The 16,297-nt window shown below is 41.9% G+C and overlaps 1 protein-coding gene across 7 annotated transcripts in view; it reads left to right on the top strand.

The window, feature by feature from the left end:
* ptprfa (protein tyrosine phosphatase receptor type Fa) overlaps positions 1–16,297 on the top strand; it is a 454,009-nt gene that overhangs the window by 254,576 nt on the left and 183,136 nt on the right. For 3 of the 7 annotated variants that reach the window (XM_037768968.1, XM_037768970.1, XM_037768969.1), the window contains exon 8: positions 35–46. The exons of the other annotated variants lie outside the window; for them this stretch is intronic. In XM_037768968.1, coding sequence (XP_037624896.1) covers positions 35–46 — 12 coding nt within the window. The remainder of the gene's footprint in view (positions 1–34; positions 47–16,297) is intronic. 7 annotated transcript variants of the gene reach the window in all.

Raw genomic sequence — 16,297 nt, 5'->3', positions numbered from 1 at the left:
TCCAAAAAATACAATCCAAAATCTCACCACTCAGATCAACGGGAAGGTTGGTTTTTCTCACTCTTTACCCTCCTAAAGCCAAAGGCCTGGCTGACTGGAGCCGTGCTGCGCCAGCATCTCGCTGGGCGCCTCAGGCCCGTCCCGGCCTCTCTCTCTCAGGACCCCAACCCCATAGTGCAACCCACCTGCTACCCCAACTTACCCCCCCACCCCACCGCCACCCCACCCCCACCCTTCTACAGTATATGCTGCCTTGCACCACATCACATATTGCTGCTTGTTCCTCTGACATTTTGTGAGATGTGCATGTCTTAAAATGCCAATAATGTGCTTCTGCACACAAAAATGACGTTTCCTCACCAGGAAAGGATTACATGGACAACTCGTTCTCATCCCAATTTGTCACTTTCTAACGCACAGGGTAGCCCAAACTGTGACGCTCCACTACGGTTGCAGTAAACACGAAGGTTATGAATTCAAACAAAAACACTTGCTTAGGTTCAGGCGAAAAAAGCCACTTAGGTTTAGGAAAATAAATTGTGGTTTGAATTAGAAATACTATGTTTGTAAAGCAAATGTTAACGTTGTGAACACAAAGACAAACAACAAGTTGTCGGTTTCACACAGGACACAAACAGCGGTTTCCTGTGTGAGAGTCCTGTGTTTGTCTCAGTCACCAAAGTTTATCTTCCTGTTCTGACTGGAATGACCACAGATGCTGAGCAGCTGGTCTTGCTCAGCTACTGATTCAACTCTATCCACCTTATTCCTAGCCCCCATGATGCCTTGCATGAATTATGAGCGCAACTTCCGGCACGTCTTGTCACCAAACCAGAACCGGCGTTTTCCATGGTAATGCTACGCTAATCCTCTCTCCTAGAGCGATTGTCTAGTAAAAATCTAGTAAAGCATGTGAACACCAGCTATTACAGCTCAAACAGGATCATGTGATCATAGCTCTGCCTTCTACTATGGAGGGATGGAGGACGGCCTGAAGAAGTGGTCTCAGATAACCTACATTAGCATATTTAGCTACTTTATTGACTCCGTTGCTGCACACGGTGAAGAGATGAACAATCTGAAAAGCTCTGAGGCAGATAAGGACTTCCACAGTAACAAGGTTTAGTTTTCTACACACAGATAACCGTACTGAAACTATCTGTAATCTAATGCTGCCCTGCACTCCGTGCCATAAACTGCCTTACATTTTAAACTGTACAGAAAATAATGAGAGTAACTGGCTGTCATTAAACCAACGCTACAATGCTGAATCCTCCCTACACATGACATCATATCTGATGTTCTCCTGGGTCTGCTGTCAGTCCTTCAAGGACCCGACATCTCTTCTCCGCTGCTCTTTCGTAGCCCAACCACAGAGTAAAATGCGGATTTTCTTCTATTGGCTTTTTGTCGAAAAAATTAAACGAGCACACGTACGGGGTTGTGGGTGGTCTCTTCAAGTTCAGGTTTCTCAGCCACATTCTTCTGGATTCCTCGTCTGTAGGTCGGCGATGGAAACTGGACCGATGATCACAACAACAATCCCGTTTTGTTTTGGGTGCATGTTCAACACACTGTTGTTGAAGCCACAAATATAGCTTTGACTGGTTGTTAGTACAGCCGCGGACAGCGCAACAAGTACCAGAGCTGCGCAAGGACATTTTAGAAAATTAAAATATAACATTAGTTAAATATCTGTTAAAGATAAAGCAGCATTTCCTAAATTGAAGGTGAATTACTTTTCAAAAGAAGCGCCGTTGGTGGTTAGCCACTATGGTTAGCCTATGGGACTAACTAGCTTACTGCTACTTCCGCTACCTCACTGGAAGTTACGGACATAATCATTTCTACAGTAACACCCCAGAGAATAAGGTGGATAAGTAGCTCCAAGGACCAACAATTATCAGTTGGGCAGCTGTGCATCCTGTTTTCACCATTATGGTCTATTCAGATGGGGAGCGACACTCAGCCTGTGTGCTTGGATCCGCGGGGTCTGACCGCGCTCCTCATGTGAATAAACAGGCAGAGTTAACGCCAGGCGCTATGCGTGGCAACCATGGAAACTGCCCACTACTGTACACTGGGTACAACTGTGCGGTGTATCTTTCTGGCAATCCTAGTCTTTGATACCAACCACAAACTGTAATTTTTGATTGCTAAAGTTAGCTAAATTAGCATTGTTGTTAAAACTATATGTAACGCTTCCTGATACATCCAGTCTTGCACCGATGAAAAAGTTAATTCAACTCTGGCAGAGGGTGTGTGCGTGAGACAAGCACGACCGCGACAGTATCACGGGATTGCGCTGCTTGTCGCTCCGCCTGTCAGATCGCCTGCGACTCCCTACCAACCCGCTCGCCTCTCATTGAAATTGAATTACGAGGCACGTCAATCACCCCCTGTCTGAAAAGACCTTAAATGTAAGGTCTTGCACGCATTCGTTAGGGATGTTTACTCTTTAACATAACCTTAGCCTTTTGGCGAACACTTTGTTACTTGCTACTTACTCCTTTCTTGGTGAAGGAACACAATCTTTATATAATTCATGACCACAACATAATTGGAGTTCAGAGTTTGTGCTCATTTCACAAAATTCTGTGACTGTGTCAGTCCCATGATGTCCTGTCCAGCATGCTGATTATGTTTTTATTGTCTCGGCTAATTCAAAGGCATGGCTCGTCGCAGCTCTCATCTGCTGTCTGACCATCATTACGCTGAGCGCCAGCCTCCGTGCTCAAACTGCTTTCACCATGCTCTCCTCTTATCTCTGTCTCCGAGAAAACTAGACTCTCCAAGAGAACCAAATAGCCTCAAACATGTTTACAGCTTTTCCCAAGACTCTTACTGCTGGATCATTAATAGGAGAGTGTTGAGGAGCTCAGGAATTGAGGGGGAGTGAATACTATTGGAGAGAATTGCAGCCCTTGCTGCCCTAGTTTGTGTTTGATATGTGGATTTGCAGACTTGTGGTGCATCTTTAGTTTTTTCTTGTTTCTTCATGGCTTTATGTCTGCGGTCAGAGAATGCACAGAGAGATGCTGCATGAGCACAAGGGATCGTGTATGTATTTTCAAATTTCACTTACGCCACTCTTTTAGGAAAAGATGTGCTTGACTTTTGTGACCTGCAACAAGCCAGTTTAGTTTAGTCGATATAGTGGCTTTAACTTTGGGAGCCGCAATAATGGCAGACATGAAAACTACAGGAACCAATGGAAGTCAAATGGCAGAGGAGACTGTAAAGGAGAATGAATGGCTTTTATATTGTTTTAAAAGAATCATATTTTTTCAATATAAATTTTATTTTATGTAGCTTTGTGAATTCTCAGCAGAAAAGACAAATGTAATCATGTCAAATCCAATTAAACCACAATTTATTAAAAGAGGACTCTAGGGAGTGCCTTGGTAGCCGAGTGGTTACGGCGCATGCCATATAACCGCAACATCCTGGACCCATCGAATCCCCCATTTCTACGCTACCCTCTGTCAAATAGAGGCCAAAACGCCCGAAAGAATAATAAAAAGATGTATAAAAAAGATTGATTCACCCATGTATCATGATTTTTTAAAATGATTTTGAAATAGATTTTTTAATGCCAGAATCGATATATTTGTTTCTTTTGAGTCTATGCAGAGTGAGAAGGACATTACCACTTTTATTGTTGTAGTCTGAGTACCGTGATGTCTTATCCGTTCCGTATCCGTCAACCAAAACAAACCACAGCCAGTCGCAGTGAGCCGAAACAACAAAGTGGAAAACGTTGGAGGGTCCACGTAGATACAACCTGCACCCTCACATGTTAAATCCAGCGTGGTAAACACTACACATCCAGTAAAGGATGGAAACACTTTGGGTTTCACACATTGCAGGAAAAGCAGAGCTAGACAGAGCAGAGCTAAAGCTGCATGCTAACTCTGTCATGGACAGGACACGTTATCGTATCGCGGTAACGTGCGTTCATGCCGGCCGTCGCTCTGGTCTCCGCCGCTACAACTGTAGAGAACCCATATACTGACATTTATGTTGTCTGCATTCAAACGGCCCCGATGCAGCTGACCATGGATGGATAAAGAGAATGGAGCTGACGGGAGAGCTAGTGAAGCACTTGGCGAAGTTAGTGGGAGTAGACACATGTGATTACGTCTGGTTTTCAAAATAAGGTATTAACAAAGGGAACTGTATAAACAAAATACATCCATGGAAATAAGATTGACATGATTATATTCAACAGAACTATAAAACATTACATGTCTCGTATAACTTAAGGGAAAATATCACTATTTTTGTGAGGGAAATGTCTTTAGTCTTTGATTTTTGAGTTGCTAAAAAAATTTAAATAATGCCTGACAATGACGGATATAGTATTTGACTTCAGGACATCTCTGACTACATACATGCTGAAAATCAAACATTTGAATGTATTAATTCAGATGTTTTAAAGTAAAAGTCCATAAAAGTTTATGATTCAACTTTTTCCCACGGTCTAGTGTTAAAAAAGTTAACACAAATTTTAATAAATCGTAATATTGAATCGCGATAGCTTACCTTACCACATCTTAAATCCACTTAATTCATAGTCACACATTCTAATGCAAGTGTGGCTGTAAAAATAGAACTGAGATAGGAACTTAAAGGGAAACTTCTTCATTTGTACAATTCCAAACTACAGTCAATTTCAGTGGAACTGCACATGAAGGTTTTATTTTCGCAAAAAAAAAAAACGCTACACTGCACAGTGCAGGACATAATAAAGGCTCATTCATTCTCCTCTCAGCTTCAGCATAGAATTTATCATTCATAAAATAGAAAATACAAATTCTCAGAATAAGAAGTTACCTTGTTGTTCACAGAGCTAAAGTATATTGTGCTACATCTTCCTACTTACCGTGTCTCTTTTTTACCTGATAAGAAAGAACAGGCATAGAACTAAAATGATGAACTCTTTACTCTCATGGTGTACTGCTCAGTGCAGGGGCACCACTAGAAATGACGGCTCAACAACGGCTTTGGCACAATGAACATTATCCCTCTTCAGGGTCACAGGTTGAACCCCTGGTGCACTAAAGTGCTTTGAATTGAAGACTCCATCGGCTTAATGATGTATGTGGATGGTGCATTTATCATCACATTTTGTCATTTCCATGGTGATTGATGCTTTGGACAGCATGTAGCAACTGGATGTTATGTACTGTACAGCAGCACAATCTGTACATCAGCACAGATGTGTTCCCACTTCTGCTTTCCAAGTTGAGTAGCTGAGGTAGCACCTCATGCTTTTCTGTGCCACAAGCTCCTCGCTTTTCATATTCACCTTTCTGTCAAACATGCATGGGCTGATTATGAGACAATGGGCCCCTGGGCACAGACATGCAAAAGGCCCCACCACCTCTCCTACACAGGAGCAAGACACACACCTTATAGTTGTTTAGCCTCTTTTTGTTGTCTTTTTGTGTCTCTTTGTAGTTGTTTTGTGTTCCTTTGTAGTTGTTTAAAGTCTCTTTGTAGTTGTTTTGTGTTTATTTGTAGTAATTTTGTGTCTCTTTGTAGTCTTTTTGTGTCTCTTTGTAGTTGTTTTGTGTTCCTTTGTAGTCGTTTAAAGTCTCTTTGTAGTAATTTTGAGTCTCTTTATAGTTGTTTTGTGTTCCATTGTAGTCTTGTTGTGTCTCTTTGTAGTCATTTTATATTTCTTTGTAGTCATTCTGAGTCTCTTTGTAGTTGTTTTGTGTTCCTTTGTAGTCTTTTTGGCTCTTTGTAGTCATTTTATTGTTCTTTGTAGTCATTATGTGTCTCTGTAGTCGTTTTATGTTTCTTTGTAGTAATTTTGAGCTCCTTTGAAGTTGCTTTGTGTGTCTTTGTAGTCATTTTGAGTCTCTTTGTAATCATTTTGAGTTTCTTTGAAGTTGCATTGTGTCTCTTTGTAGTCATTTAGTGTCTCTTTGTGGTTGTTTTGCCCCTTTTCATAGTTGTTGTGAGTCTTTTTTGTGTATTTTTTGCAGCTGTTTTGCATCTCTTTGTAGTTGTTTTGGTCTCTTTTTTGTTTTTTTGTGTCTCTGTAGTTTTTTTATGTGTCTTTGTAGTCAATATGAGTCTCACCTGGTTGGTAGTGCCTCTCGTAGTGACATTTTGTAGGTGAAGGGCAGAGGGGCCCCTGACACTATGGGCCCCAGGGCCTGTGCCCGGTAGGCCCGTTCAGTAATCCATCCATGCAGACAGGAAATAAGAAAAAAGTTCAAATTTCTACATTTTCAACAACATGATACTGATTACTTTTCATGAAACATAAGGACTGAAATTGAAAAGCACAATGAATCAGGTGATGTGAAACAGTTGACATGATGGTGGGAATACTTTTTGATGAAACAGTGTGGATTATTTATGTCAGGTGAATGTTTCAAGTTCATCTGGGAGTTAGCTCCTCTGTGAGGCAACTTGCACTGCCTACAGTGAAGTTGCATCATCTTGCTCCATTTGTCTCCTTCCACTGACTTTGAATGCATCCATGTTGCCCAAATGTTTACTGCCTCTCTTAGAAATGATTAATTGAAAGAGGTAACGGGATATTTGGTCCAAACATTATTGCAAATCTGTAAACACAAATTATGCTGCATTCTTACATCAGAGAAAGTCAGAAATTCCAGTATGTTATTACAAAAACTAAAAATTCTCCTTCAAGTTGGACTTGAATAAGGAAAATGAGCTGGTCAAGGTTTCTGAGATGCCTTTTCTGACGTCATGTCAACATAGTGTAGCATCCAACACATTCTCACTTCCAACTCGTCAAATCCCGACGCTTGGTATGACGCTATATATGACGCTATAAATGACGCTATAAATGATGCTATAAATGACTATATACACTATATATGAAATATGACGCTCTAGATACTCCTCTAGCGTCAGTTTTGGACGTGTCAGGGATGGTGTGTCAGTTTCCACTCATTACATGCATAGTGTCTTTTCAAAATAAACTTCCGTACTCACAGAAAACCTAGTTTATTCTTGTTAAATGCATACAGTCTTTCAAAATAAACTTCCAACATAGGTTTACTTAGTTTTTAGGTTTACTTACGCAAAACTACTTCGTTAGGTTTAGGCAACAAAAGTACTTGGTTAGGTTTAGGAAAAGATTGTGGTTTGGGTTCAAATAAGTACTTTTGTTAAGTACAATAACTAGGTTTGTTGCGTAACTGTCATTAGTTAAGTACGGAAATTACCTAACAAAACTATTGTAAAATAAATCAACGTTGACTTGGTTTCACACGCATAAACAGCGGTCCCCTGGGTGAAAGTCCTTTGTTTGTTTGATCCATACGTTTCACCAAACTTCACAAAAAAACTTGAAGTCAGAATAAAAAATGACAGGCTGTGTGGAATTTCAACCTACAGTACCAAGTGGGAAATTCTGACTTGTTACTATAGAATTGAAGTAAAATGACACAATGAACATAAAACTTGAAGCTGAGATGTCATCGGTCCAGTTGACGACTAAAGCTGCTTCTATACTTGAGATGCCATTCACATCATTTATCAATTCAATAAGCTTGATCCCCGTCTATGAATCCTGCAGTAAGCATGCCACTGCCTCTCCACCTGCGCTGCTGCTGCATGACTTCCTTGGCGATGCATATAGATATTTGCTTCCCCACCCAGCTTAGCTTCTCCTACAACTCCAGCTTTTTTCTTTATCAAGACTTGGCTTCCCAAATTTTCTTCTCTTGTCCTCTCTACCCTCCCCCTCCTTCTCCCGTCTCTTTTACTCTGGCATGCCAATGAAGATATGAGTTTGTCTGCATTCTAACTATCAGCTGCTCCTAATGTGCATCTGTTACTCCTAAATGTCATCGTGGCGACTGGTTTTCAGTCTCGCCCTGTATCAGTGCCTCAGTCATCCACCCATCAGGCCATTATCCAGACCAACAGAAAAACTAATAGCATCACTTTTAACTTTTGACTCAGTCAACTATTGTCATGACATTGTGACCATCTTCCATGTCCTCGGCTAACTTAACTTCATGGTTTCCAATTGACTAATATAAGAACATGATGGTTCCCTCAGTGCTGGCCAGCACATTGATATCATCCAGCATCAGAATGTAGAGCTGTTGTTCTAATTATCAGCAAGCAAGCATCTCAGTTTTATCTGACTTGAAACAAACTGAAGGTTTAATATTCATCTGGCAGGTCCAAATTAATGACTGATCTATATATGAAATTGCACTGCAGTTTCTAAACAGCATAAGTTTCAATGCCTTGGGAACCCACAGGAGGAGCTGGGGGACGAGGCCATAGAGAGGTGAAGTCCCTCCCCTTCTGACGGACCACCATGGGACCTAATTTCGAAAGAAAAATGTACAGTAGTTAACAGCGAGAGACAAATAATTTTTTGAGAAAGTCGCATAAGTGACGTCTCTTTGAAGCCACGATGCCTGTGTGTTTCATACTGGGATGAACTCACACCAGCAACGGGTCTGACTCGCTCTTTCTCTTCCCGGTTGATAAAAAGACCAGGAGATGCTGGATAAAACACATCAGGTAAGATAATGTTACATTTGTGCGTGGAACACAAGCCCCCAGGAAGTGCGCCAGTCATTGATGACAATTTTCATATTGGCCAAACGGCGGTACTACAACTGCCGTGTCCGTCACGTGATGCAATCGGGCCCAAAAATACTTTCTCCCCTAGACTTACATTTGGAAAGACATGTCTGTAACTTTTTTTTAGATGAATCAACCTCCCAGTACGAACACTCTAATAGCCCTTATTTAAATCATTTAGTCCTAAAAGTTGTAAAATGCACTAATAGCCGAATCCAGAGTTATTTTCCCTCCTCGATTAATGTGAATTAGACCCAGACCGAGGCTGGAGCGATGGCTAGGAGGCGGAGTTGGCAAGCCGTGACGACACCGTGACGGCTGTGTCCCCGTGACCAAGCCACGTGACCGAGCGGACGCTACTGCGCCCGTTCGATGGGCCCAATGGATGCGGAAGATCGCCGGAAGATCCGGATACTTTATCACTTGGAAGTCGAGCCATTTTGGCTTTATGAACCACTGAGCAACTTTTATAGGAATGAAGGGGGCCCCGCCTCCCACGCTGTATCCAGTTCTCTTTATACATCCATGGTGGGACATAACTAAGTTAGCTAGCTAGTGTTGGTGATGTTTGTTGTTCAAGATGAAGAGATGTATTTCACTGAACGGTTTCATACACAACTAAATGATACTACAATAAACTTAGAGTTTTTGGACTTGCAAAATTATTTTTTAAATTGATAAACATCATATGTGTGATTCATACCACAATTCAATCGGGATCAAAAAAATATTTTTTCACTCGTACATATTTTTTCCGTAATAAGGTCCCATGGGGGACACCGGAAGGGAAGGGACTTTGCCTCTCTATAGGGGGAGGGATGGATGAGATGGATGGATAAATCCAACCAATATGTACGAAACATCATATTTGCATCCCCGTCTGAGAATTGCCAACTGAAGTTGGTTGAGGTTTTCATTTTAAAAGATCTTTATGACCCAGGGAGGTGTATTGCTCCTTTGGGGTTGGGAGTGAGGGTACCACAGCTCCACCTCAGGCTCACCACAGTTCTCTCTCAGCCCAACATTAAATAAACATGAACAGATTATCCAGAATTCAAGTTTATTCCAGGTTTAAACCCAACTGAGATGCATATTGTGAATGTGCTGTATACATGTCCACAGAATGCTCCTAAAACCAGAATAATATCGGCATATCCTACATGTCTTAATCAGAAAATTCTCCATTTGGAATGAGGCCTAATTCAGAATATCCAAACTGAATATGCTGTTTACATGACCCGTATCAAATTCAAAGTATTGTCACATTCATAATAATAGTGGAATATTAGTGTGCACGTAAACGTGGTCAATGATAGTCATTCTTAATATCATGTTTACAGTATATTTAGGATACATTGAGCATACTACACAAATGTTGGCTTCAAACACCTTGGGCCAATCCAGCACCATAAATAACCTCCCATAGTTCATTACTGCTAAGTTGTCCTTACATTCCCCCATAATTTCTCAGAGGATGGATAGTATTGCGCTCATGTCATGTAAAACTGAAATGTTTGCTAAATATTGACTAGTTTAAATCCAATATTCAGATTCTGCATATTAATAAAACAGTGGGGATGTAGCTGCTGGCCAGCTGAGGCTAACGCATCCTATTTTAGTGCCCTACCTACCCCAACTTTGCTGTGGTAAGGATATTAACAGGTAATGTCAATGTTATGATGTCTATCAGTAAGATCTCTGATGTATTGTTGGCTCTAGTGTTTCCATTTACCAACACACACACAGAGCTTCGTCACTGTTAACATCCAAATTATCCTTCCCCAGTATCAACATTAAAATGAAACGCTTATTTATAGTTGTCAAAGTCAATCTTGCTTTGGAATGATTCAGATAGAAGCCAAGATGGCTGGGAAACCCTTGGCCACGTTAGTGACAGGCCACCTGTGTGTGAGTTGGATGATCAATGGGAATATGAAATCTCAAGGCCTGGCTTTTGCTGTGCACCTGCTGAAAATGTAGTACCACCAATAGATTCTTGTCCCATATACTGCCCTGCAATAAAAGCTTGACACAAGAAATCCAGTTTTCCCCAATGATTTTAGGGTAAACCCACCCTCAGCTCTTAACATGAAAAAGACCCAGTAGTCCATCCACTGACATAATAAAGTCTTAATACGTCGTAATACATGTTACATAACCATTTTTATTATATAATGTGACATGTCAAATAAGCAACCCTGTCTCATACAAAACTAGAATGGCACGCGGAGAGCGCAGACCTCCGCCAAGGTGCCCGAGTACGATTGCCCCCCCTCTCTGTGCAGTTTGCGCCATCATCCACGTGTATTTTTGTTTATGTTGAGATCAGCTGTACGTAGCAGAGCATCGTAAAACACTTCATTCAAACTGGACAGAAACAAATTAAAACTCACCTAAACCGTCGTCGTTACTCTTTCCAACAATCACCAAGTGTGCTTTGGTCCAACTCGACTCTAATCTCACGAGTTTAATGTGGAAAAACGCCGAATCTACAGGTGTCCCTCCCTCCACCCCCTGCTCTCTCTCTCTCTCTGTCTCTCTCTCTGAAGGAAGGAGGCGGGGTCACGCATCATCAACGCGTCATCAGTTACACTGCGCATGTGTTATATCCAGAGGTCTTAATGTTCTGGCTGATCGGAATCCTTCAAAATATTCCTAAATACGGATCATGATCCGGATCGCCACTAAAATCTAATGGTTTGTTCATTGTGCTACATTCCACCCCTCTAAAGAATTTCAATAAAATCCATTGCGGACTTTTGGAGTAATCCTGCTAACAGACAAACCAACAAACCAACAAACCAACAAACCAACAAACCAGCAAACCGACGCCGGTGAAAATATAACCTCCATCCTAGGCCTTCAGCCTTGGTGGAGGTAATTACGTTCCCATACAACTAAACTGCATTTTCAATTATGTTGAAGGAAACATTTTTTCTTTCAGATTGCGGTCACAGTTTTAAACAGTTTTAAACATGTGGTTAACGTTGTAAATTGAAACAAAACAAAACAAAACAAAAAATCGTAACTTAACTCCTTGGTTAGGTTTAGTAAAAAACATCATGGTTTTGCTTAAAATGTCTACAATTTTTACGTTATTAAGCTACGGATGTAAATTAAAATAAGTGAATGTTGACTTTTGGTTTCACACAGGACAACGTAGTTTTTTGATGCATGTGTCAATTTCCGCTCTAGTCTTTTCACAATAAAACTACTTAGTTAGGTTTAGGCATAGATTGACTTGGTTAGGCTTAGGCAACAAACTGCTTAATTAGGTTTAGGAAAAGGTCGCGGATTGGGGGTTAAATAACAACTGAAATGGTGTAACTTAAATACGGAAGTTATGTGACAAAAACTACTTAGAAGAGACTAATTAAGGCAGAGATCGAAAGTAAACTTCTAATAAAAAGGTGGGCTATTTGGTTTCCAAGTTGGGTTTTTATGAATTCTGATCAGGCAGTAACACTCTGTCATTGATATTGATCAATAATAGTATTGACCCTGAAAGTAAAAATATTCGCTGTCAGGTTGTAAAAATCTAATTTGACCTTATTGTACCTTTAATCAAAATAGACTTGATCCAGCATCAAACACGTGGACAGCCACAGTAAAAAAAGATTTCCCCTGAGCCACAACCGAACTGACCAGGCAGTTTGCCCCTAAATCTTCCTCCTCTGCCTTCTCTCCTCCTCCTCCTCCTCCTCCTCCTCCTCCTTCTCTTCCACATCATGTTCTCCAGCGCTTCAGCCTCCACGGGAATCCGTCTTAATGCCAGCCATCTGCATTTCAGAGCCCGCTGCTTCCCATGCCAGCAGACAATGCTGTTGTTGTATGAGCAGTGCCCAAAAGAGCTGCTTTCTCTCCTCCACCACAGTAACATTTAGCCCACGCATGCACTCCAAAACTCATTGTTCAGCCAAACATACTGTACGTACTACTAGCGCTACTTCCCTGTTCTAAACTCCAGCATCATCACTTCTACATCCGTTTTTTTGTGAGAGGCAGAGTGATAGAATTTGTAACCCTGCTCTTTCCCCTCTGTAGTTAAACCAAGACCAAACCTTTAGAGAAGCCTCTGATCCACAGTGTAAGCTCCTCACACCCAGATTCCAGCCCGCAGCTTAAATCACACTTTGTGAGTCAGATTTTAGTGACTCGGTGCCCGGCTAAGTCAAGAGAGCAAGGACTTCACTTATGCAACACAGCCGTCTGCATATTTAATGCTCACACAGTACTGTTGCACTAATTCAGATGCAGTGCAATGAGATCCCAGCACTGAGGAAGAGAGCTAACAATGGGGGAGAATCCTCCAGCAGACTCGGTGCCATAGCATCAGGATTTGATGGAGGTGCTCCAGACTAGCAGAGTAGTAGACTCCAGGTGCATTTTAATCCCGGCAGCCCGGCAGGAAACCCCAGATACTCCAGAGAAATCCAGCTACACGCCTTAGGCACAGTCTCTCAATTTACCTCATATCCAAGTGAACATGGTGCACCCTAATTTAACTGTGACATCTAGTAGAGAAGAGCTGCCATAATATCAAGTAATGCCATATCAACATCATGGGGCTCTAATGGGTAAACCAAACTAATCCGTTGGTCCCAGACTCGAGTAAAGAGTTCCTGCAAGAGCGCTTTCACTGGTGAGACCGAGATGCTTCTGAAAGCGCAGTTCAGCCATGACACCAAAGGGTTAAGATTGAACACATCTAAAGGCAAATACATATAGTACAGTAAATCTGTTCTGAGTGGCCCCACTTCAAGGCGGGGCATGAGGCACAACTCCAATGGGAATAGCCTAATGGTGCAACATTCAGACAATTCCTCCTTGAAGACATTCATGGTGTTGCACTCGTTTGCACACAGAAAGTGACGGCAGTAGCTGTGTGGGAAGAATAAAAACAAGAGTTTGAGAGAGAGGATTAATAACGGAGGGTTTTCTTGGTGCTATTTAATGATCCAACAACACACTTGGTGGACAGGCCCGGTCAGTGATAATGAGCTCTGCCTGAAGACCTTTACACACCGGGGGCATTTACTTAAAGAACCAGTGTGTAACAATTAGGGGGATCTATTGGCAAAAATAGAATTTGAATAAGAATGTTTTTCTTTAGTGTATAATCACCTGATGATAAGAATCATTGTGCTTTCGTTACCTTAGAATGAGCCGTTTATATCTACATACAGAGCGAGTCCCCTCTCCATAGTGTCCACCATGTGGCACCGACAGTAAACCCAGAACGGACAAATAAGTCGAAGACGTAACTCGCTCCCATCACCGCTGCTCTCTCTCTCTCTTGCTTCGCCACTCACTTCCTATATTCACACACACTCTAGGAACTGGCTCTGCACCAGAAGGCTCTAGAGAGGACCATTCGCGTTTTCGCGTCTGCCACCGTAGCTCTCCAACACGTTTGTCACACGGGAGAGGCTTCAGTTGCAATCTCCTCACCTCACCGCTAGATACCACCAGATCCTACACACTGGACATTTAATTCAATTAATTTGCATGTCAATATGTCAATACTTTCACACAGAACGCAAATAATACGCGGCAAAAAAAACAACCTCATTTTTGAGTGAAGTAGATTTTTCTGAGCTATCGCCTCGCGAATAAAGCCATCAACCAATCAAATTGTGCGGAACGGACATATTCAATACGTAAACTATAGTGTACAACAATACGGAGGCTCTTTGGACCAAACCATAGACTGTATATAAAGATGGACAATGTGTCTCCACTTCCTCCCACTGTACAGAAGTGAAGCCAAAATATCCCGGGTACAGGAGCTGCCATCTTGAGATTTTGACGTCATTTGGAGCCAGAGTCTGCGTTGTAGTGGCGGGCGGTGGAGCTGCGGTATCGAGGTCACCCGCCCAAACCAATCGTGAGTCGAGCACGGCAGCAGCACGTCGGCGAGAGAGACTCAAAGCTGTCAATCATGACGTCTCGGCCCCTTTTTTATAACATCAAATAACTAATTAAAACCAAACTTGAACATTTGAACAGACATCTGCGTGATAAGAACTACCTATGGGAGGGGGGAGGGGGGGGATTTATGACCTATACTGCAACCAGCCACCAGTGGGCAATCCAGATGTTTTGGCTTCACTGTTGGGGAGCTGTCATGTCGTCCATCTTTATATACAGTCTATGGTCCAAACCAAGACAGCAAACTTTATTGCTCCTTTCATCCTTGACAAAGGCAGCACATACCAGATACGCTCCTTCCGTTCTTAACTTTCACATAAAAGCTCCAGACATATGTATACACTGCGTATCTGTTTACCAGAGGGAACTCAAATTTACTCAGAGCATTTCGCTAAAAGGAAACTAAAATGGCTTACAGTAGCTTAGGCTGTACAACAGTTTAGCTCAGACAGACTGCCAGACGCTGCTCTGGGTTAATAGGATCCCGGTAGTTGGTCTTCTGGCTGCTAGAATCCATTCAAACTGTTGCAACAGTCTCAAATTCACATCGCTGGCGGTATTGATGCAAAATATTCGCAGCCAGGTATTCCACATTTTCTTGTTGTTTATTCGCCCCTGGTGTGTAAAGGCCTTTATGATGGATTTATAGTTGTGCATAAAGAGCTAGGAGAGCTTACACTTGTAGCCGCCATACGTAGATGCCACGTGGACCTGTGATTGGTCAGCATGGGCTGCTTGTGTTTTCTCCTACAAGTTCCTGTTGCCTGTGGAGATTGTTGATAGTGAACACAACATGAGGCAAGTTGAAAAAGAAAAAAGACTCCTTTAGTAAGACACATCTAACAGAGACAACTCCACTTCAAACCTTCAGCTCTGCATGGTCACCGCTCTCTATCACAGTGAGTGATTGCACAGAAACAGTCACCTATTCAGTGATGAAACAAGGAGACCTAGAAGTTACCTGGATGTAATTCCAGTTCTATCATTTAAAGCTACAGTAGTCAGTATGTTTTTGGCATCATTGGGCAAAAATTCCATAACAACCTTTCATCATGTTGTAATTCAAGTGTTCTGAGAGATAACTACAATTCTGCACCTCCTCATGCTTTAGAAAATCTAGACCTCGACAGAAGACTTTGACCAATCACAGGTCATTTCAGAGAGAGCGTTCCTATTGGCTGTGCTCCGGCTGGTGGGTGGTGCTTGGTATTTCCTCAACTGATCTCAACATGGCTGCCGTGTCACCAACTTTTTCATTTTACAGCTAAACAGTACACTACAAGATGATTCTGAAAAGATTTGAGGAGAGAAATAGGCATTACAGTAACAGAATATTGATTCATATTTGATCAGCGCTGCCTAGTTTGACCGTTTGATCAGAGCTCGTGACGACAAGGCTCAAGCTCGGCTCTGATTGGTTGTTTTCCTCCGGTCTGTGAAATCTTGCAGATGCCATTAGGAGCACCGGAGGACACAGAGGAACATTTTTTTTCAGATTACCTGTCTCATGCACTACTGTCAGGATATAGTGACCATTTTATTAAAATAACTTTTTGTAATCATATTGGCTCCATTTCTACCCACTGCTGCTTTAACACGTGTAGTCCATCGCCGCTTATATCACAAAGGGAATGAAAGAATGTGATCACAGTTACAGTGGGGAACACCATGAATGTACGATAAAGCCTGATCATGTATATCCCTCTAGTGCTGTGGTGGGAAAAAACTGACGCTGAACTATAAACCAAAACCAACTGGTAGACCTGGTACC

Source organism: Sebastes umbrosus, chromosome 5 (genome assembly GCF_015220745.1).
Source record: "Sebastes umbrosus isolate fSebUmb1 chromosome 5, fSebUmb1.pri, whole genome shotgun sequence".
In the NCBI taxonomy this organism is placed as follows: domain Eukaryota; kingdom Metazoa; phylum Chordata; class Actinopteri; order Perciformes; family Sebastidae; genus Sebastes; species Sebastes umbrosus.
This window is presented reverse-complemented; position numbering and strand designations above follow the sequence as displayed.